Consider the following 21,858-nt stretch of genomic DNA (forward strand, 5'->3'; position numbering starts at 1 on the left):
TTCAAAGACTGTGTCTTTGTGAGCTCACCAGGCTCCCCCAGGCTTCAGTCATGCTAACTGATTCAGAGCGAGGACATGGCTCTTTTGAGGTCGTAAATAATATGTCAAGTCTTGAAGGCTTATCTGCTTGTCTCCCTTGACTTTTTCAAGAAACAGCTTTATTGATAATAATTTACATACCATAAAATTCACCCATTTATACAGTGTGCAATCCAGTGAATTTTAGTGAATTGACTGAGTTACAACCATCACCACAGATGAGTTTTAAGATATTCCTGTCACTCCAGAAATACCCCATGCTGCTGTTTCCAGTCAATATCTGTTTCTACCACCAGCTCCAGGCAACCACTAATCTGCTTTTTATCTGTATAGCTCCTCCCTTGACTCTCCCTGCCACTTCCTCAGAATTGGAGTGTTTTCTGGACTAATGTGTGTGCTATTTGCCTAAGGAACTTTTCTTCTGATTCAGTTACGTAGCTTTGTGATCTCTTTCACTCATTCTCCCCATGTTCAAGTTTCTCTTGGTTTTCTTTGTTGTGTGAACCTAGTCTCTGTTCACCGAGTTGGCCTTTGGCTTATTAAGAAAACTGAGCTTTTTCCCCATCTTCAGAATATGGAAAACTTGAATAGTGTCATGTACAAATATTGTAGTGTCATGTACAAACCAGATGCTGAACATTATTTACCAAATGAAGGAATCTGAGCCCTGCTACGGCATGGGAAATCTTGTCCTTTGTTATGTTCAGCATAGTGCATGTAAAGTCACTACATTATTATTTTGGTTAATAAATACTTTTTATTTTTTGGTAAGGAAAATTACATTGTTTTTATTAATATGATTCATGCTTGATAGCTTAAAGAGTACAAACAAAGTAATACCTTAAAAAGAAAAGTATAATATGATCCAGTATTTCCACTTCTGGTTATATACCCAAAATAATTGAAAGCAGGGACTTGAAAAGATATTTGTGCGCCCATGTTCTTAGCAGCATTGTTTGCAATAACTAAAAGGTGGAAGCAACCCAAGTGTCCATCAACAGATGCGTGGATCAACAAAAACATGGTATATACATAAAACAGAATGTTAGGCAGCCTTAAAAAGAAAGAATTTCTGACACGTGCTACAGTATGTGCTACCTCAAAGACATTATGCTGAGTAAAAGGACTGTGTGATCATTCCTATGAGGGACCTGGAGTCACCAAATCCGTAGAGACAGAAAGTTGAATGGTGATTGCCAGCGGCTGCGGGAGGAGGGAGTAGAGCATTATTCTTTTATGGGTACCAAGTTTTGGTTGTGCAGGATGAAAAGATTTCTGGACATGGGGGTGGTGATGGTTGTACAACAATGTGAATGTACTTAACACCTCTGGACTGTACACTAAAAATAGTTGAGATGCCAGCCTGGCTGACACAGTGAAATCCTATCTTTACCAAAAAAAAAAAAAACAAAAAAAACAAAAATTAGCCAGGCATGGTGGTGTGCGCCTGTAGTCACAGCTACTCGGGAGGCTAAGGCAGGAGAATCACTTGAACCTGGGAGGTGGAGGTTTCAGTGAGCTGAGATCACACCACTGTACTCTAGCCTTGGTTGACAGAGTGAGACCCTGTCTCAAAAAAATAATAATAATTGAGACGGTGAGTTTTATGTTATATATATTTTACCACAATTAAAAAATAAAAATAATAAAGGGAAAAACAGAAGAACAGAGAAGAAAGTTAAAGTAGTATCTGAAACACCACGTCTTAGAAACAACCAGTGTTTGCCACAAGAATATTCTTTATAGGAAAAAAAAAAAAAAGCCTGGGCAACGTGGCAAATCCCCATCTCTCCCAAAAATACAAAACTTTAGCTAGCTGTGGTGGTATGTGCCTGTGGTCCCAGCTACTCAGGAGGCTGAGGCAGGAGGATTGCTTGAGCACAGGAAGTCGAGGCTGTAGTGAGCTGTGATGGCACTGCTGCATGCCAGCCTGGGTGACAGAGCAAGACCAAGTTTCAAAAAAAAAAAAAAAGTCCGGGCGTGGTGGCTCACGCCTGTAATCACAGCACTTTGGCAGGCTGAGGCGGGCAGATCACTTGAGGTCAGGTGTTTGAAACCAGCCTGGCCAACATGGTGAAACCCTGTCTCTACTAAAAATACAAAATTTAGCTGGGCATGGTGGCGCATGCCTGTAATCCCAGCTACTTGGGAGGCTGAGGCACGAGAATAGCTTGAACCTGGGAGGCGGAGGTTGAGCCACTGCACTCCAGCCTGGGCAACAGAGTAAGACTGTCTCAAAAAAAAAAAAAAAAAGCAACCAGTGTTAAACTATGGGGATGGTCTTCTAAGCATCTCTTTCAGCGGTGATACCTTTTTAACGACAAATACCAGTACAGGTTCAGAGTAGGGGGAATCCATCCAGAGTCCTTGAGAGGAGGCCTGCAGCAGGGGTGGGGGGCTGATCACGCAAGGCAGGAAAGCTGTCCGTACCTGCAGCAGTGAGTGCCTGATAGGCCTGTGGGGCGGCTTCAGTGCCCACCACAGGGCGTGGGGGAGCCCAGGCAACAGGAAGCCTCCTTCTGCCATTGAGTGGAGGGAGTGCCTAGGCTGCTGAGGTTGAGCTTCCCAAGGGGGTTCTGTAGAGGAGAGAATAAAGAGCACACGATGTGAGTTCACTGAGAGTCCTCACTTTGAGAAAAGGTGACACACTCCTGGGACTCCCAGAAATACTGGGGGAACTTTGCAGTGGGGACGATAGTTAAGTAAATGACTAGGGCCCGAAAAATATTATTTAATACTGTTTTTTTCTTTTTCTTTTCTTTTCTTTTTTTTTTTTTTTTTGAGGCAGGGTCTCTGTCTGTCACCCAGGCTGGAGTGCAGTGGTGCGATCACAGCTCACTGCTGCCTTGACCTCCTGGGCTCAAGCTCAAGTGATTCTCCTGCCTCAGCCTCCCAAGTAGCTGGGACTACGGGTGCATACCATCATGCTCGGCTAATTTTTTTACTATTGGTAGAGATGGGATCTCCCTGTGTTGCCCAGGCTGGTCTCGAACTACTGAGCTCAAGTGATCCTCTTGCCTTGGCCTCCCAAAGTGCTGGGATTGCAGGTGTGAGCCACCGTGCCCAGCCAGTACTGTTAACATGACCGCATTTGTACCCCTAGACCAACATGAGACACACAAAATACATAGGAAGGTGTTCAGCCTATACTTTTCCTTTATATATAAATGAACTTCAAAATCTTGAAGGCCAATGATGACTTTGATTTTTCTGTTTTAGCAATAGGGTCTTGCTATGTTGCTTAGGCTAGACTGGAGCTCCTGGGCTCAGGCAATCCTCCTGCCTCAGCCTCCCAAATAGCTGGGGCTACTGGCATGCATTACTATGCCTGGCTCAATGTAGATTTTTTATATTTGTACCAAGATCTCAAAGAAGGCAGTGGGCAGATAATAGAGGTGTCACAGTCTAGGAGGATGGATCACCTAATGAATCAGTGGCTGAGACAAGTACAGAGGTTTTTTTTGTGTGTGTATAGTTTTATAGTGATTGATATCAATCTTCTTTCATTTAGATTATAGCAAGGTTATTCATATTTAAGTTAAGCCCTATTAAGGCTAAAAACATTCTAATTCAAGAAGGATACTCAAGATTCTCTCCTTAAAGATATTCCATATTTTATAGTTTCCTGTTTTAAGAAACTATTTGTTTTCTCTGAATCCTGAAATGTTGATTTCTCTTTGAAGATTCTGTGTCCAGCTTCTACTGGAGACAAAGTGGTTTAGTGTAGGAAGAACGAGTGCTTCAGTGGCAACAGGCCTGCATTAAATTTCGGCTCCCTACTTTTAATCTATATGACCTTGGGCAAGATAGTGTAATCTCTCTGAACCTCGGTCTCTTGCTTGTAAGTAGAGAAAAAGAATGGCTACTGGGTCAGACCACACCTGATTCGCTGGATTGTAACACTGAGGAAGTGTGCCATGTGCATAATGGAACGGAAAGTAGGTAACTCAGAGGGTGTTTAATTCAGGGGCTCGGCATGCCAAAAAGGGTGCAGGTTCTTTCCATCTTTTTGGTCGGCCACCCTGAGTGTGCTGGCTTGGCCCTCTGGCCAGCTCCCCTCATCATCACGAGATAACTACTAGAGTTCTGGCAACCTCAAACAGAGGACAGAGTCCCATGGAAGAAGAAGGTTTCAGCATCTCTTTAAGAATAAGAGAACTTTCCCCAGCCCTCCTCCCAGCAGACCTCCCTTCAAATGTTTTTGGTCAGAACTGGGTCTCATAGCATCCTTGACCTATTCCCTAGCAAGGAAAATGGAATCACCAGGATTAACGTAGGCTGTGCATGAAGGATCTACTACTCAGCTAAGAACAGGCCACGTTCTCTTAGGGCCAGCTGCCTGGCAGGGAAGGAAGGAAGGAAGATGTGGGAAATGGCTGATAGGTAGGTAGTCCACAGAGACCGTCACACCTGTTTTGTGGTGTTAATTTAAGCTCAAGTTTATTGTTTGGATCAGGAATGTTTAAAAAATTAATGGGCTTTATCTTTTAGAGGTATTGTAGGTTTATAGAAAAATTAGTGGAAAGTATAGAAAGTTTCCATATATACCCACTCACCATCACCTCCAGATTCCCAAGTTACTAACTTCTTGCATTAAGGTGGTACATTTCTTGGAACTGATGAGCCAGTGTGTATAGGTACATTGTTATTAACTGAAGTCTATAGTTTATATTAGGGTTCACTTTTGGTGGTGTACATTCTATGGGTTTTGACACGTATCCACCATTACAGAGTCATACAGAGTAGTTTCCCTGCCCTAAAAATCCCCTGTGCTCCACCCATTCATCCTTCCTCCTAAGGACCTGGCAACCACTGATCTTACTGTCTCTACAGTTTTGCCTTTTTGTCAGATAGCTGGAATGAGGTAGTGTGTGGCCTTTTCAGACCGGCTTCTTTCAGTTAGCAGTATGCATTTAAGGTTCCTCCATGTCTTTTTGTGTCTTGATAATTTCTTTTTAGTGCGGAATAATATTCCATTATATGGATGTACCACAGTTTATCATTCAAGTATTGAAGGATATTTTTGTTGCTTCCAAGTTTTGGCAATTATGAATAAAACTGCTATAAACATTCATGTGCAGGTTTTTGTGTAGACCTAAGTTTTCAGCTCATTTGGGTAGATGCCAAGAAGCTCAACTGCTGGATCTTATGATAAGAATATGTTTAGTTTTGTAAGAAACTGACGCTGGGCGTGGTGGTTCACGCCTGTAATCCCGGAACTTTGGGAGGCTGAGGTGGGCGGAACACGAGGTCAGGAGTTCAAGACCAGCCTGGCCAACGTGGTGAAACCCCGTCTCTACTAAAAATACAAAAAATTAGCTGGGCATGGTGGCGGGTGCCTGTAATCCCAGCTACTTGGGAGGCTGAGGCAGGAGAATTGCTTGAACCCAGGAGGTGGAGGTTGCAGTGAGCTGAGATTGCACCACTGCACTCCAGCCTGGGCAATAAGAGCGAAACTCCGTCTCAAAAAACAAAACAAAACAAAACTGACAAACTGTCTTTCAAAGTGGTTGTACCATTTTGTATTTCCACCAGCAATGAATGAGAGTTTCTGTTGTTCTATATCCTTGCCAGCATTTGGTGTTGTCAGTCTTTTGGATTTTCACCATTCTAATAGGTGCATAACAGTATGGATCGTGACTTTTTTTTTTTTTTTTTTTTTTTGAGACGGAATTTCGCTCTTGTTTCCCAGGCTGGAGTGCTCAGCTCACCTCAGGCTCCGCCTCCCGGGTTCAAGTGATTCTCCTGCCTCAGCCTCCTGAGTAGCTGGGATTACAGATATGCGCCACCATGCCCGGCTAATTTTGTATTTTTAGTAAAGACAGGGTTTCTCCATGTTGGTCAGGCTGGTCTCGATCTCACAACCTCAGGTGATCTGCCTGCCTCGGCCTCCCAAAGTGCTGGGATTACAGGTGTGAGCCACCACGCCCAGCCATGGATCATGATTTAAAAAAAATACTGGCACAAGGAAATTTGAACTCTGGCTATTTGGTAAAAAATTGTTGTTAATACTTTTTAGCTGAGATAATGGAATTGTGTGTGTGTGTGTTTTTTTTAAAGAGTTCTTACCTTTAGAAATCCATGCTGAAATATTTACCAATGAAATAGGATATCTTGGATTTGCTTCAAAATAATTGAAGCTAGAGGAAGAAGTGGGTGATAGATGAAAAAAATTGGCTCTGAGTTGGAAACTATTGAAACTGAGTTGAGAGGCATATGGAGGGCCATTATATTAGCTCTCTTTAGTTTTGTATATGTTGCAGTTTTTCATAAAAGGTTTTTACCAATTAAAGTTTAATCGTGTATTATTTAAAAATGATAGAGACAGGGTGCAATGGCTCATGCCTATAATCCCAACACTTCAGGAGGCCAAGTAGGGAAAATTGCTGGAGGCCTGGAGTTCAAGGCCAGTCTGGGCAACATAGTGAGATCCCATATCTACAAAACATTTTAAAAAATTAGCTGGGTGTGATGACATGAGGCTATAATCCCGGCTACTTGGGAGGGAGGCTGAGGTGGGAGGATCATTTGAACCCAGGAGTTTGAGACTGCAGTGAGCTATAATTGTGCCACTATATTCAAGCCTGGGCAACAGAGCAAGACTCTGTCTCAAAATAAGAAAAAAGATGGACACTTTGGTGTTTAGTAAAAATTAGGAACTGTCTTCTGGTCCTACCTTTGCTTAAGTTTAAGTATTCTGAGGAATAAATGCATATTTGTTGAATATATATGTATTAGAGTTTATTATTCAAGGAATCTTCCTAGAAACCGAAGATTTTTGGTAATATGATAAATTTTACTTGAAATTATTATTTTTAGAGATAGGGTCTCCTCTGTGGCCCAGGCTGGAGTGCAGTAGTGCAATCATAGCTCACTGCAACCTTGAACTCCTGGGCTCAAGTGGCTCTCCCACCTCAGCCTCCCGAGTAACTGGGACTACAGGTGCACACTACCACACTTGGCTAATTTTTTATTTTTTCTAGAGATAGGGTCTTGTGCTGTTTCCCAGGCTGAATTTTACTTTAAACTATTTTAACATTTATGTATTTTGCCAAATAAATGTATTTTTAACTCAAAAGCAAAAAGCAGTACATGTGTACTAGAAAAAAATAAAAAAAAATGGACAAACAATAAACGAACTTATATAAAGGACATCATAATCTTGCCTACTCAGAGAGGGCCACTCTGAATCAGTGCCTTGAGGTATAATTGTTGAAACCCTTTCCATCTTATCCAGGTATCTGTGTCTATATAGTTTTTGTTTATGTACAAAAATTTAGAATTGTATTCTTTTTTTTTTTTTTTGAGACAGAGTTTCGCTCTTGTTGCCCAGGCTGGAGTGCAATGGCGCGATCTCGGCTCACTGCAGCCTCTGCCTCCCAGGTTCAAGCGATTCTCCTGCCTCAGGCTCCCGAGTAGCTGAGATTGCAGGCGCCTGCCACCGCGCCCAGCTATTTTTTTGTATTTTTAGTAGAGACGGGATTTCACCAAGTTGGCCAGGCTGGTCTCAAACTCCTGACCTCAGGCAATCCCGCCCCCCTCGGCCTCTGAAAGTGGTGGGATTACAGGGGTAGGCCACCACCCCTCGCCCAGCGAATTACATTCTTAACATATGTATTGTTTTGCTTTGTAACTTAGTATCTGACACATTGCTTTAGAGACTGCATAGGAAACCATCATATAGCTGTATTATATTTTATTAAACTTGGACATTTGTGTTGAACATTGTAGGTTTTTCCAGCTTTTTGCTATTACAAACAGAAAGGAGGCAATGTGCAGTTGTTAAGAACACAAACTCTGGAGTTAAATGGCATGGTTTCTCCGCAGAAAAGGGTGAATGTAGCAGGTCTGGGACTGCTGTCCTTAGAAAGGCTGCTTCCAAGGTTGGCACTTGGCTGGTGTCAGGGAACTTGGATTTCGGAAGGGTTCCTACCACCCTAATTGGTAAGAGTGGCTCACTGCATAAACTGTGCAAACACTGTAGTTTATGCTGAACTCCTGTTTTCCTTCCAGGAGCCTACGTGATCCCCTGGTAAAAACCCTGGATGCTAAGTCTCTAGTCAATTTCCCTGGCAGACAACATTTCACACGTGTTGTCACAGCTCATTGTTGGAAGAATTAAGCACACCCCGAATGACTACACTGGGAGGAAATTAATGGAAGCTTGCACCTAGTTTCCTCTGGACTTGGTCTTGTAGACCTTTTCCCTTTCTTTGTATCCTTTTGGTGTAATATATCATAGCTCTGAGTGCAACTGTGTGCTCAGTCTTGTGAGTCCTGTCAGTGAATCACCAAACCTTGGGGTGGACTTGGAGACACAGGTTTAAATCCTGGCTCTGCTGCTTTCTAGCGGAGTAAATTTAGGCAAGTTACTCACCCTCAGTCATTTTCTAATCTTTAATTTGAGTTAAAAAACAGTTTTGTTTTATAAATCGAAATATACAATGTACTTAGAATAGTGCCTGGCATGTAATTATTTCTCAACAAATGTTAAGAATTATCTTGCAAGCTAGATGTTTGTGTATTATTTGTAACTGTTTCTTTTTTTCTTTTTTTTTTTTGAGACGGAGTCTCACTCTGTCTCCCAGGCTGGAGTGCAGAGGTGCGATCTCGGCTCACTGCAAGCTCTGCCTCCCGGGTTCACGCCATTCTCCTGCCTCAGCCTCCCGAGTAGCTGGGACTACAGGCGCCCGCCACCACGCCTGGCTAATTTTTTTTGTATTTTTTTTTTTTAGTATAGTAGAGACAGGGTTTCACCATTTTAGTCCGGATGGTCTCGATCTCCTGACCTGGTGATCTGCCCGCCTCGGCCTCCCAGAGTGCTGGGATTACAGGCGTGAGCCACCGTGCCCGGCCTTTTTTCTTTTTTTTTTTTTTTTGAGATGGAGTCTCGGCTCATCACAACCTCTGCCTCACAGGTTCAAGTGATTTTTCTGCCTCAGCCTCCCAAGTAGCTGGGATCTTCCCTGCACTTTGGGAGGCCGAGGCGGGTGGATCACCTGAGGTCGGGAGTTCGAGACCAGCCTGACCAACATGGAGAAATCCCGTCTCTACTAAAAATATGAAATTAGCCAGGTGTGGTGGTGCATGCCTGTAATTCCAGCTACTTGGGAGGCTGAGGCAGGAGAATCGCTTGAACTCGGGAGGCGGAGGTTGCGGTGAGCCGAGATCGTGCCACTGCACTCTAGCCTGGGCAACAAGAGTGAAATTCTGTCTCAAAAAAAAAAAAAAAAAGTGCTGGGATTACAGGTTTGAGCCACCGTGACTGGCTTGTAACTATTTCTTTCGAATAAATTTCTGTAAGAATAACTGCTGAGCTTAAGGATATGTACTTTTTTAAATGTGTTCTGGTCATAGTAGTAAAATATATTTATTAAGACAGAGATATTTGGTATAGAAAAAAAGTCTTTCCTAATTCTATATTTCAGATATAGTTATTTCTAATAATTTGCTATATACATGTCAAAATGTATTTCTACACATATTGATATGGACAGTAGAATATAGAAATTTTTAATAAAAATGGGACCATATATATTATTTTATTGTTTATGCCTATATATAAGGGATCTTTATATTCAGTGAAGTTCCATAAAAACCTTTTTGTCTTCCTTAAAACACTTAGATTATAGGTGAAGTAAAAAATACATAATTATAATGTCCAAGTTGTCAACTTAGTTATACCTTTACATTTGAAATTACACATTATAGAAATACAGTAATTTAGAAATTGCAGACAGTCCCTGACTTATGATGGTTTGACTTAGGATTTTTTGACTTTGTGATGGTACAAAAGCTATACCGTACTTCAAATTTTGAATTTTGATCTTTTACCAGGCTAGTGATATGTGGAGCTACAGTTTTTTGTGATGCTGGGCAGTGGTTGTGAGCCACAGCTCCTAGTCAGCCCTGCAATCATGGGGGTAAACCACAGTACTGCGTTGTCAGCATTTTTTTGAATATTGTTTGCCAGCGTTTTTGCATCCAGCCTGTCTACAAAGCCCATCTCGAACTTAGGATATTTTCAGTTTACAGTGGGTTATTGGGACGTAACCCATCATAAGTTGAGGAGTGTCTGTACACTGTTGCTTTTTTTATAGTCATCACAGGCGTCTTTGACATGTCACCCTGTCACCATGATCATCAGAGCCACTTTTAAGGTTTACACCAGATACACAGCACATCAGCTTCACTTCCACCTGTTGCTTGATTCTGCTGGACTCTTTGATTCCACAGGAAATTTTATCCTATTCATATAACATTCAGGCAGTTGGTTTTTCATTTGCCCAGGATGTGTGACTGCCACAACCTGACTAATCCCTGAACTGCTTTTTAAAATTATCCATGGCTGGTCATGGTGGCTCATGCCTGTAATCCCAGCACTTTGGGAGGCCAACTCAGGTGGATCACCTGAGGTCAGGAGTTTGAGACCAGCCTGGCCAACATGGTGAAACCCCATCTCTACAAAAATACAAAAATTAGCCAGACATGGTAGCATGCACCTGTAATCCCAGCTACTCGGGAGGCTGAGGCACGAGAATCACTTAAACCCAGAAGGCGGAGATTGCAGTGAGCTGAGATCGCGCTATTGCACTCCAGCCTGGGCAACAGAGCAAAACTCTGTCTCAAAAAATAAAATAAAATAATACAAGCATTGACAGGTACAGAAGTACCATGAGGGAGACAGCATTGAATTCTGTCTGAGATGTGCGGGCCCACCAAAGGGGGGGTGATAACAGAGCAAGAATTTAAAAGATGATATATATTACTCTGCTTGGGCTGCCATAACCAAATAGCACAGACTGGATGGCTTAAACAGCAGAAATTTATTTCTCGGAGTGTTGGAGGCTGGAAGTCTGAGTTCAGAGTGCCAGCATGGCTGGGTTCTGGTAAGGAGTCTTCTTGGCTTATATATGCCACCATCTCACTGTGACCTCACATAACAGAAAGAGAGAGAGAGAAAGATCTCTTCCTCTTTTTTTATTTTTCTTTTTATTTGTTTTATTTTGTTTTGTTTTTTGAGACGGAGTCTTGCTCTGTTGCCAGGCTGGAGTACAATGGTGCGACCTCAGCTCACTGCAACCTCTGCCTCCTGGGTTCAAGCGATTCTCCTGCCTCAGATGAGTAGGTGGGACTAGAGGCACGCGCCACCACACCTAGCTCATTTTTGTATTTTTGGTAGAGAGGGGGTTTCACCATGTTGGCTAGATGGTCTTGATCTCTTGACCTTGTGATCTGCCTGCCTCAGCCTCCCAAAGTGCTGGGATTACAGGCGTGAGCCTCCGTGCCAGCCTCTTCCTCTTCTTATAAGGCCACCTATCCTGCTAGATTAGGGCCCCACCCTTATGACCTCATTTAACCTTAATTACCTCCTAAAGGCCCTGTCTCCAAATACTATCACATTGTGGGGTAGGGCTTCAACATGAATTTAGGAAGGACACAACTCAGTTCACAGCAGATGAATAAGCATTTGCTAGGCAGCTCAGTTATGGAAGGGGTGTTGAAACCGACGGAATATAGCAGATATGAAAGCATAGAGGCCTGAAACAATAGGGTGTGTTCAAGGAGCTACAGCTGGGAGGGAGAACTTTCTGAAAGCTGAGGCTAGAACAATAGGGGTGGAGGTGGAGCACATGATTATGAAGGACCTTGGCATACTAAGCTTAGAAGGACTTCATCTTAAGGGTAGAGGGGAGCCACAGGAACTTCTAGGCAGAGGCATGGTGCAGTCAGATTTGCATTTTTGATAATTCAGGTGGAGGAGCAATTTAAGCAGCAGCAAAAGTGGAAGTAGTAAGTTAGTTGGGAAGCTAATGCAGTAGCCCTTGTGAATCAAAGATGCAGCAAAGACGAGAGAGGCAAAGAAAATGTTAAGGTGATGAAATGTGCAGGACTTGACTAGATATTTTAAATGTGGGAGGTGAGAGAGCCATAGGAGTCCAGGTTGGGTTGGGGTCTTACTTGTCCAGTTTCCATAAAGAGACATGTTAATTACTTGACATTTTACAGAATTAGTAAATTGACTCATTGATTTCCAAAACTCTTTGAATAAGTATGTAACTGTTCTGTAAATTGAAGTTGCATCACTCTTACCATGATCACAAACTCAGGCTCTGCCTATCATTTTGGAACTATTTGGGGAAGTCGACCATCTTTTCTGGGCTAATTACCTTTTTAAAAGGGGAGGGAGTTGCACTTGGTGTCATATGCATTTCTGCTCTAACATTGTTTCTTGCTGTTTATTTTCCTTAGTATATTTGCTTGTACATGCTCAGTATTGTGCTATGTTTTATAGATTACAGAAATAAAACTGTGACTCTTGTCTTTCACATGCTAGTTTTGTGGGAGAAACCAATTCATGGTACTATACTACCACTAAAAAGAAGCAATGTGTATTTAAGGGCTAATTTGTGTCTGCTGCCTGCAGCCTATACATTGGTTCATTCATTTGTTTTCATTCATTCGTTCTGAGTCTCCGTGTTTATAAAGTTTACACTCTAGTGGAGGAACAATAATTAGTAAACATGTACTATATGGAATGGCGATCAGTGTTGCAGAGGCCAGCAAAGTAGGAGAGGGTGTGTGCTGAGGGTCTGGCTTACTATTTAATGTGGTATGGTGAGAGAAGCCCCCTTAGTAGGGTGACATTTGAGCAAAGGCCCGGGGAGTGAGACAGGGTGAGACATAATGGTCTATGCAGTGTAGGTGTCGGGGGGAAGAATGTTGCAGGCAGAGGGAACACCAAGTGCAAAGGCCCTGAGATGGGAACGTGCCCCGCTTATTTGAGGAACAGTGAGGAGGCCGGTGTAGCAAGAGCAATGTGAGAAGGGGAAGGTGAGTTCACTGATGGGGGGAGAGGATTATTCAGGGCCTTGGAGGCCATTGTAAGGGCTTTGACTTTTCCTCCAGGTGAGACAGGAAGACACTGGAGTGTTGCAAGTGGGGGTGTGACATGATTTGACCTAGGCTTTAGAAGCATCACTCTCACTGTATGTGCAGAATGGGCTATAAAGAGGCAAGGGCAGGAGAAGTGAGACTGGTTAGGAGGCAGTTGCAGTAATCCTGGCAGGAGATGACAGCGGCTTGGATCCGGGGGTAGCAGTGGAGGAGGTGAGAAGTGCTGAGATGTAGGGCTATTTATGATACACATACTGACAGGCGTTGTTGAAGGACGAGATGTGGCATGTGAAAGGAGTCGAGGTTTCTGGCCTGAGTCACTGGAAGAACGGAACTGCCACTTACGGAGATGGAGAGAACTTATTAAAAAACCTAAGTGGAGGTGTCAAGAGAAGGTGTCAAGAAGGTAGTTGGATAAATGAGTCTGGAGTTAGAAGAGGGAACCAGCCTGGAGATATATAGATGGTATTTAAAAGCCACAAGTTGGTAAATCAAAGACCAAGAGAGTATATAGGAAAGAGGTCTGTTGGCTGAGCTTTAGTGCCCAGGGTGGGTCAAGATGAGGAGGAACCAACAAAGGGGACTGGGAAGAGGCTTCTAGGGGAGTGAGCAGAAAACTAGGAGAGTGTAGCATCCTGGAACCAAGTGAACACACTGTTTTGAGGCGTTAGGAGTAATCAGTGGTGTCCTACGATGTTGATGCGTGACACCTGAGAATGGACTGTAGTGGTCAAGTGATGCACGAGATAGAACCAGTCATACCACTAATGGTTTTATTAGTCCTAAATATTTTTACTGCAAGATTTAGTTGTTCTAAATGTTTTCACTGTCAGATGAAGGATGAAAGTCGTTCAGGGTAATTTCCATTTTAGTAATTTCCGACAGCGGCAGAACAGTTTCTACTTATGATTGGTATGCATTTTTATTATTAGCCATAGTATTCATTTTGGATGAGTACGTCTTTGTTAGCGTTATTTTTCACCACCTCCTCGAGTTGTTCATCCATTCATTCATTCACCCAAAAAAATGCTTATTAAGCGCCTGTCCTGCGCTAGTCCTAGGTTTCTCTTGTCCTGATAGGTCTAGGTTCACACGAGCAGGATTTTGCCTTTCCGGAGGCACTAGGCTCCCGCCTCCCCGCAGTGGGGTTTTTCCAGCCTACCTTGTGCAGCTGCGGTTCTCGGCATCCGCGGGCGGTGGCCTGCAGGCGGTCGGCCAGTGAGTCCAGCCCACGGCGCGGGGCCCTCCGGCTGCCAAGAAGGAAATGCAGATGAGGTGGGCGGACAGTATGCAGATAAGGGGGGCGGGCCGTGCCTGGCGGGCGGCGTGCAGTTGAGGTGGTCCGGCAGGATGCAGATGAAGGGGGCGGGCCGCGCGGGCGGGCAGGATGCAGATGAGGGGGCGGGGCCCACAGGCGCGGGAGAGCAGCGGCTCCGCCGGCAGCTGCTGGGAACTGGAAGGCGCCCGGCCCTTTCTTTGACTGGAGCGGACCCGCCGGACGCAACCGCCTCGCCAGCCGGAGCCGGCGCGAGCTCGGCACGGTGGACACCCGGTCTGAGGCCGGCAAGCCGGCCGCTGCCCGAGTCGGCCAAGCATGGGCAACCACTCAGGACGGCCCGAGGATCCGGAACCAGGTCTGTGCGGCTGGCGGGGGTCGCGCCGCAACCCCGCCCCCCCCCCCCCCCGCCAGGCGCCCTTCCCCCACCGCCTCCGGCCCGCGGCGCCGACTGGGGCGAGCGAAAGGCTAAGGTCCTGGGGTGTGATTCTTGTCGTTGGAATGCGGCGCTTGGGATTGTGAAATTACCTGTGCCCGCGCCGCGACCGGGAAACGCTGCTCGTCCTGAACGCGCACCTGGGAGCCGGGGCCGCTGGGCAGGCACCGCTGGGTCCCCGCCGCGGGGTTCCCCACTGCGCGCCTGGCCTGCGCCTAGACCAGGTCTCCTGAGCGCGCAGGCCGCCCGCGGACTTTCCGGGCGTTTGCGGGGAGGGCGTGCCCCGCGGCCGCTCCCTGTCGGCCGTCGACCCCGCACTTTGTGGTGCCCGCGGCTCTGCCCCTTACACTCACTCCAGGGCTGCCCCGCGACTGTTCCTAAACCAGAATAGTCCGTGCTTGTTCTGGGGTGTCGGGCGCGCCTCTGGTTATGCCGTTTTTACTTCCTCAGTCCTGAGTGAGCTTCGTGGAGTCAGTTGGGCCGTAGTTTTCGTTCTCTGGTAGCTCATGCCGGCCCCCAGCAGAGTTAGATGCCGATAAGCAGGGTTGCTTTTACAAACAAAACGAAACATTTCTGGACTGTCACGTGAAGCAAAAGGGATTTAGTTTTGCCTGAAAAATGGCATCTTGGCTGACAGGAAAGAGATGGTTGACCTGACTCTGGCGTCCTTGTGGGGGTGGGAGGCAGGTGACAGGTATGTGTTTCTGTGGGAGAGTCAGAACTGTAAACATTTTCCAAAGGCGTAATATTTGAATTTTAATTTGAATGAGGACTTTGAGGCTCTGAGAGGTGAAGCGACTTGTCCGCGTGACCTTTTCCGGAGCTGGGTGCCGTGCTGTAGGACCCTGGGTCGTCCTGGCCTCTGCGCATTGCTCCTCCTTCACCTCCCAGCGCCCCAGCCGCCCCACCTCGGCCCTATCCTCGGGGCGGGGTGGAGGCGGGTGCCTCCCTGACACTTGGGGTACATTGGACTGGTACCACAGCCAGGATGGAAAACTTGGACAGCCACACAGGAATACTGTGGAGAAAGATTTCAGGGGCCAGCTTACTGCCTAGAGGTGACTTTAATTACACAGCACTTGTTCAGACTATTTTTTGGGCAGAATAACCAATAATATGCATATTCATAAAATGAAATATGCATAAAATAAAAATAATATACTGTTATAAATAACCCTGTTGGTAAACTGTTCGGTAAAGGATTGGTAACATTTTAAAAACACTTCTCATTAGTTACATGCTTGTCCAGGTATTGTGAAAACCCCTATGTATTATTTCCTTTGTGTTAAAATTGTGAAAAGACTTACTCTTGTCAGAGCTTTTAAGAGTGATTTGGATGCATGTGTTCCAATTTTTTTAGTGACCTTATTTTTTAAAGCACTCTGATGGATAGGACATAAAAATAATATATTTCTGCCAGTGACTTATTTTATTGTATTTTTCAAAGAATGCATATCATTTCAGAATGGGAACTCTGATTTGCTGCAAATGAAGATACTGGATTAGGGCATTTTTAAGAGATGGTGTCTCACTATGTTGCCCAGACTGGCCTTGAACTCCTGGGCTCCAGCAACTCTCCTCCTTCAGCCTCCCAAGTAGCTGAGACTACAGGCACATGCCACCTTGCCTGGCTAGAAATTCGTGGTAAAAACTTTAAATGCTGGATTACTGGCTGAAAGTGTAATTTTAACTGGCCTTCTGATGCTGTGATGAAATGCTGTAGAGTTCATCACTCAGATCCTGGAAATTAGAGCTTTGTTAAAGATGCATGGGTTTTCAGTCGGCTTTACCATGGGGACTGGGATGAGGTCGCATGACCCCAACTGGCAGTTGTGGTACATTGGACTAGAATCTCAACAAGTGCTTCCGAGGGTCATCAGAGCAAGGGGACCAAAAGGATATAAGGGGGAAGCAGAAGGGAGGCTGGACAAGTGATAGCAGCACACAAGCCTGAGTGTCGCATGGTTCCCGTATTGTGTCAGTTTTGTCTGTGGAGAACAGACATTTAGAATTAAGAATGTATCCAAGACAGACAATAGGGATAGGAAGCAGAATTTGAGGAGTTCGAGACCAGCCTGGGCAAGGAAAGCTTTTGATCATGATGCAGACCCAACACCTATGAAAGGGAAGCGGGAGGCAGCAGGTTTGGGCGGGGAGAGCCTCAGATAGTGATGCAGACCTGAAGTCTTGGCCACTTGATGGGGGAGCTCCCTAGCAAAGCCCACCCATTAGAGGGGTCTCAGGTTGGGCAGAAAGGACAGTCTCTAGTCTTTCTGTGGGTCAGTCATTGGCCAGAGGCTACTTTGGAAGAATGTGCCTTCAGCTCAGAAGCTAACACAAGTCCTAGGATCCTCGTGGTGCCAACAGCTGGAGGCTGTCAGCCCTCTGCAGTCCTTGCAGATGAATGGTAAGTTCGTTTTTTTTTGTTTTGTTTTTTGAGAGAAGGTCTGACTCTGTCACCTGGGGTGGAGTGCAGTGCTGTGATCATGGCTCACTGCAGCCTTGACCTTCCAAGCTCAGGCAGTCCTCCCACTTCAGCCACCCAAGTAGCTAGGACGACAGGCCTGGCTGTTTTGTTTTGTTTTTTTGTAGAGATGGGATTTTTTTTTTTTGAGGTGGAGGCTTGTTCTGCCACCCAGGCTAGAGTGCAGTGGTGTGATCTTGGCTCACTGCAACCTCTGCCTCCTGGATTAAAGTGATCCTCCCGAGTAGCTGAGACTACAGGTGTGCACCACTATGCCCGGCTAATTTTTGTATTTTTGGTAGAGGTGGGATTTCACCATGTTGGCCAGGCTGGTCTTGAACTCCTGACCTCAAGTGATCCGCCTGACTCAGCCTCCCACAGTGCTGGGATTACAGGTGTGAGCCACCATGCCCGGCATAGAGATGGGATCTTGCCATGTTGCCCAGGCTGGTCCCAAACTTCTGGGGTCAGGTGATCCTCTTGTTTCAGTCCCCCAAAGTGCTGGGATTACAGGTGTAAGCCACTGTACCTGGTCAAGTTCTTTCTTGAAGAAGAGATCCCAGTGGAACATCTCCATGGTTGACTGCCACAGGACCTCAGTTGCTTGGACAGGGAGAGTCTCTTTAAAGAGTAAAGAGGTCAAATCCCCATCTGAGACCCACTCTAAGGGTTGAGATTGCACCATCTTTTCCAGATGGAAGCTCCTTATCCCCTCTGGGGTGTTTCTAAGGCAGAAGGCAGCTTCTCAGCTGCTGCTGCTTTTCTAGCCCTGGAATTGGCTATGGTGGCAGCAGGATTCCTCTGTTGTGGTATCTGTAGTCCTCCGAGTTGGGACATCATGACTTAACATGGTATTGCAGAATGGATAAGATAAATAGATCCAGTAAAAGATATGAAAATTTTATATCTGAAATTTTCAGCCTGGGCAGAGAAAGTTGGTGACATCTCATGCTTCCTAAAAGGTCCTAGTTAACAGTCCTTCAGTTTCCAACCAGGTTGTCATCACCTCATTGTCAGGGCTGCTGGGCATGGTTGTGCAATTTGTGTACTGTTCAAAGGCATCTGCTTAGAGAGCTGAGTGGGCCTAGCCGGGTTGTAGCAACCCAGAGGAAGGGGTGCCATTTTGCAATTTTGCCTTTTTATATTCACACAAATGTGCCCAAAGTGCTAAAGAAGTCTTAGAAAGTGAGTTTAGAAGGTTTTCCCCAGTCCCAGTACCAGCTTATTATTTGTTTTAAATTTGCATGTATGAATTTAAAAAGTTAATGCAAATTACATGAACAAAAGCTCCTCAGGTGCACTCTATTAGTTATAGTTAATGCTAACTGTGGTTACAGATAAATTCCAAAATAGCCACTTAAGACAGTTAAAGTTGATTTCTGCCTCATGTCGCATCTGGTGTGAGTTGGGGGCCATCAGCAGGTGGTTGTTAGAGACTCAGGCTGGTGGATGCTCCTCTTCAGCATATGGCTCCCAAATTGCCCTGAATCTGCCAGCAGTTGGGAGAGGAGAAGGCATGTGGAGGACCCTGCCCGAGGTTTTAGGGGCCAGGCCTAGAAGTGGTGCACATTATTTCTACTTACGTTCCACTGTCCAGACTCAGTCACACAGCCCCACTGACATGCCAGGGGACTGCGTCAAGCAGAGAGCAGCATGCATATTGGTAAACATTAGTGTCTCTTTGTAGACATGATGACCATTCTCAACCACATTTGTATCAGTATTTTATTACAAAAATTTTAATCAGAAAAATTAAGACTTACATAGTAAACACCCATGTACCAACCACGTAGATTCTAAATTAATATTTTGCTGTATTTGCTTTATTTGTACATATCTATATTCATCCCTCTACCCACCCATTAGTCCGTCTTATTTTTTGATGCATTTCAATGAAATGGTAGTTATCTCTATAATTCTACATGATATACTATACCCTTATTGTTTCTTGATTTGTTAGTTTTCAAGCCTCTCTACTACTAACCTGCACTATAAAAGTTGAGGAATTAAGCACATTTTCCCTACTATATATTCTCCTCACCCCCCATTTCTGCAAGTCATACTTAAATTTTCCAAATCCATTGTTATTATAAAAATGCTAATGGTAGAATACAAGTAGTGGTATACAGAAGTTTACTGTAAAATTCCTTCCACTTTGCTATATGAAATTTTCATTTTGAGACCAGCCTGGCCAACATGGTGAAACCCCATCTCTACTAAAAATACAAAAATTAGTCGGGTGCAGTGGTGGGCACCTGTAATCCGAGCTACTCGGGAGGCTGAGGCAGGAGAATCGCTTGAGCCTGGGAGGCAGAGGTTGCAGTAAGCTGAGATCGTGCTACTGCATTCCAACCTGGGCGACAGAGTAAGACTGTCTCAAAAAAGAAAAACTTTAAAATTCTAAGGTAATCTATTGTTTTCCACTTGTATTTCTTGACTCACCAGCTTTAAATAGTATCCTAGGCTTCGTCACAGGTAAATGAGGATGTAGTGCCCCTAAATGTCTTCTGCCTTATTCTCAAGAGTCCCCCTCCTGCACTTATTCCCATTCTGCCTCTGGACCTTTCACATGGCTAGAACATTTTCATTCTGTTCCATAATTAGTATTAATAAGTCTTCTGTGCATCATTTATAGGTTAATTCTAAAAATGGAAGGCCGATCAGCATTTAAAATATCAGGATCTCATGTATTATTTACTGGAGAACCAGGTAGTATGTTTAGATTTATAGAGAAGACAGTGGCATCTTACATTGCATAACGCGTGATCTGTGAAGACAGGAGGAAGGAGTAAGGAGAATGGAACGGAGTTGGTATGAGTATGCTCTTTACTTTTAAAATTAATATGCTTTTATCCTGTTACTCAGTTTCTTACTTTTGCAGACTGTTAGAGGGAATTTCTTTTTTCTTAAAAACAAGAAGCTTGTCTGCCTTTTCATACTCAGTTCTGTCACTTCTTTTTTTCTTTTTTTTTTTTTTGAGACAGAGTCTCATTCTGTTGCCTAGGCTGGAGTGCAGTGGAGTGATCTCAGCTCACTGCAACTTCTGCCTCCCAGGTTCAAGAGATTCTCCTGCCTCAGCCTCCTGAGTACCTGGGACTACAAGTGCGTGCCACCACGCCTGGCTAATTTTTGTATTTTTAGTAGAGACGGGGTTTCACCGCGTTGGCCAGGCTGGTCTCCAATTCCTGACCTCAGGTGATCCGCCCACCTGGGCCTCCCAAATTGCTGGGATTACAGGCATGAGCCACCGTGCCCTGCTCTCATTTCTGTCACTTCTGCCCTCAGACTTCGGGCAAATAATTTTTTATTTTTATATATATATATATTTTTTAGACAGAGTCTCGCTCTGTCATCCAGGCTGGAGTGCAGTGGCACGATCTCGGCTCACTGCAAGCTCCACTTCCCGGATTCACGCCATTCTCCTGCCTCAGCCTCCTGAGTAGCTGGGACTACAGGCACCCGCCACTGCGCCTGGCTAATTTTTTGTATTTTTTAGTAGAGACAGGGTTTCACCGTGTTAGCCAGGCTGGTCTCCATCTCCTGACATCGTGATCCGCCCACCTCGGACTCCCAAAGTGCTGGGATTACAGACGTGAGCCACTGCGCCTGGCCCAGGCAAATAATTTTTCCTCGAGCTTCAAATTCTTTATCTAGGAAAGGGAAGAGTAATATAACCTGCATTGTAGGATTGTTGTGGTGATTCATAGGTTAAAACATATGAAGGCTTAAAATAGACACACATAGAAAGCACCTGATAAGCTTTAGCTGTTAATTCTTCTTAACCCTCCAACATAATACTTTGGTTTGGACTGGTTGCTTTCTAGTCCTATCTCATTCTCAGGTTAGTTCATTACTTCTTGGATCCTTTTTCTCTTTTTTGGATTCTCTTTGCTTTTGTAAAAGTGAAGATGTGGCTGGGTGCAGTGGCTCACGCCTGTAATCGCAGCACTTTGGGAGGCCAAGGTGGGTGGATCACCTGAAGTTGGGAGTTTGAGACCAGCCTCACCAACATGGAGAAACCTTGTCTCTACTGAAAAATACAAAATTAGCCAGGCATGGTGGCACATGCCTGTAATCCCAGCTACTTGGGAGGCTGAGGCAGGAGAATTGCTTGAACCTGGGAGGCGGAGGTTGCGGTGAGCTGAGATTGCACCATTGCACTCCAGCCTGGGCAACAAGAGCAAAACTCCATCTCAAAAACAAAAAACAAAGTGAAGATGCATACATCAAATATCAATGGGTAATACATAGTAAAAAATCTAAGAAGTAAGGTCAAATATATCTGTTACTGTAATAAATGTCAATGGGTTAAGCTCTCCATTAAAGAGCTTCCCCTAATTAAGACAGAAAATCAAATATATATACTGCAGAAAAGCTTGTTTATACGTTACTTTGATTTTTAAAATTAAGTCATTTAAAGTTGTGGATAATAAAAAAGTAGCTCTTGAAATTTTCAAGTTCAACGTCTTGTTATTCCATATGTTCTATTTATAAATGCAGTAAAATTTAATAAGCACTCTTTAAGAGCATCTGGTTAAATTGAGTTCTGTTTACAAACTTTGCTAATAAAGTTAACATTTTAATTTGTGTTTATTAGTTTAGTATATTTAGGTTCTTGTTAAAGTCTGACAAAAAAATCCAGTTTTTAAAGTCTTATAAATTTAATAATTATTCTAATAAACTTAGTGATTCTTAAGTCTTCTTGTATATTCCAAAACATTTATATTCTCTCTCTCTCTTTTTTTT

At 44.4% G+C, this 21,858-nt stretch overlaps 1 protein-coding gene and 1 long non-coding RNA gene across 15 annotated transcripts in view; one reads left to right on the top strand and one right to left on the bottom strand.

Moving 5' to 3' along the window:
• SPECC1 (sperm antigen with calponin homology and coiled-coil domains 1) overlaps positions 1–21,858 on the top strand; it is a 299,046-nt gene that overhangs the window by 125,085 nt on the left and 152,103 nt on the right. For 5 of the 14 annotated variants that reach the window (XM_054458482.2, XM_054458483.2, XM_063656245.1 and 2 more), the window contains exon 1: positions 14,267–14,570. The exons of 5 other annotated variants lie outside the window; for them this stretch is intronic. In XM_054458482.2, coding sequence (XP_054314457.1) covers positions 14,531–14,570 — 40 coding nt within the window. In that variant the 5' untranslated portion in view covers positions 14,267–14,530. Of the gene's footprint in view, positions 1–14,248; positions 14,571–21,858 lie in introns of those variants that run through there. 4 more of the 14 variants (XM_063656243.1, XM_063656244.1, XM_063656246.1 and 1 more) reach the window with 4 other exon arrangements.
• LOC134738718 (uncharacterized) lies at positions 879–15,592 on the bottom strand. Its single transcript, XR_010124670.1, has 3 exons — positions 14,741–15,592; positions 14,099–14,186; positions 879–2,615 (listed from the first exon to the last, which is right to left on the bottom strand). It is a non-coding gene; the product is annotated as an uncharacterized LOC134738718 (long non-coding RNA).

The sequence above is a fragment of the Pongo pygmaeus genome, chromosome 19 (genome assembly GCF_028885625.2).
Source record: "Pongo pygmaeus isolate AG05252 chromosome 19, NHGRI_mPonPyg2-v2.0_pri, whole genome shotgun sequence".
NCBI classification, from domain to species: domain Eukaryota; kingdom Metazoa; phylum Chordata; class Mammalia; order Primates; family Hominidae; genus Pongo; species Pongo pygmaeus.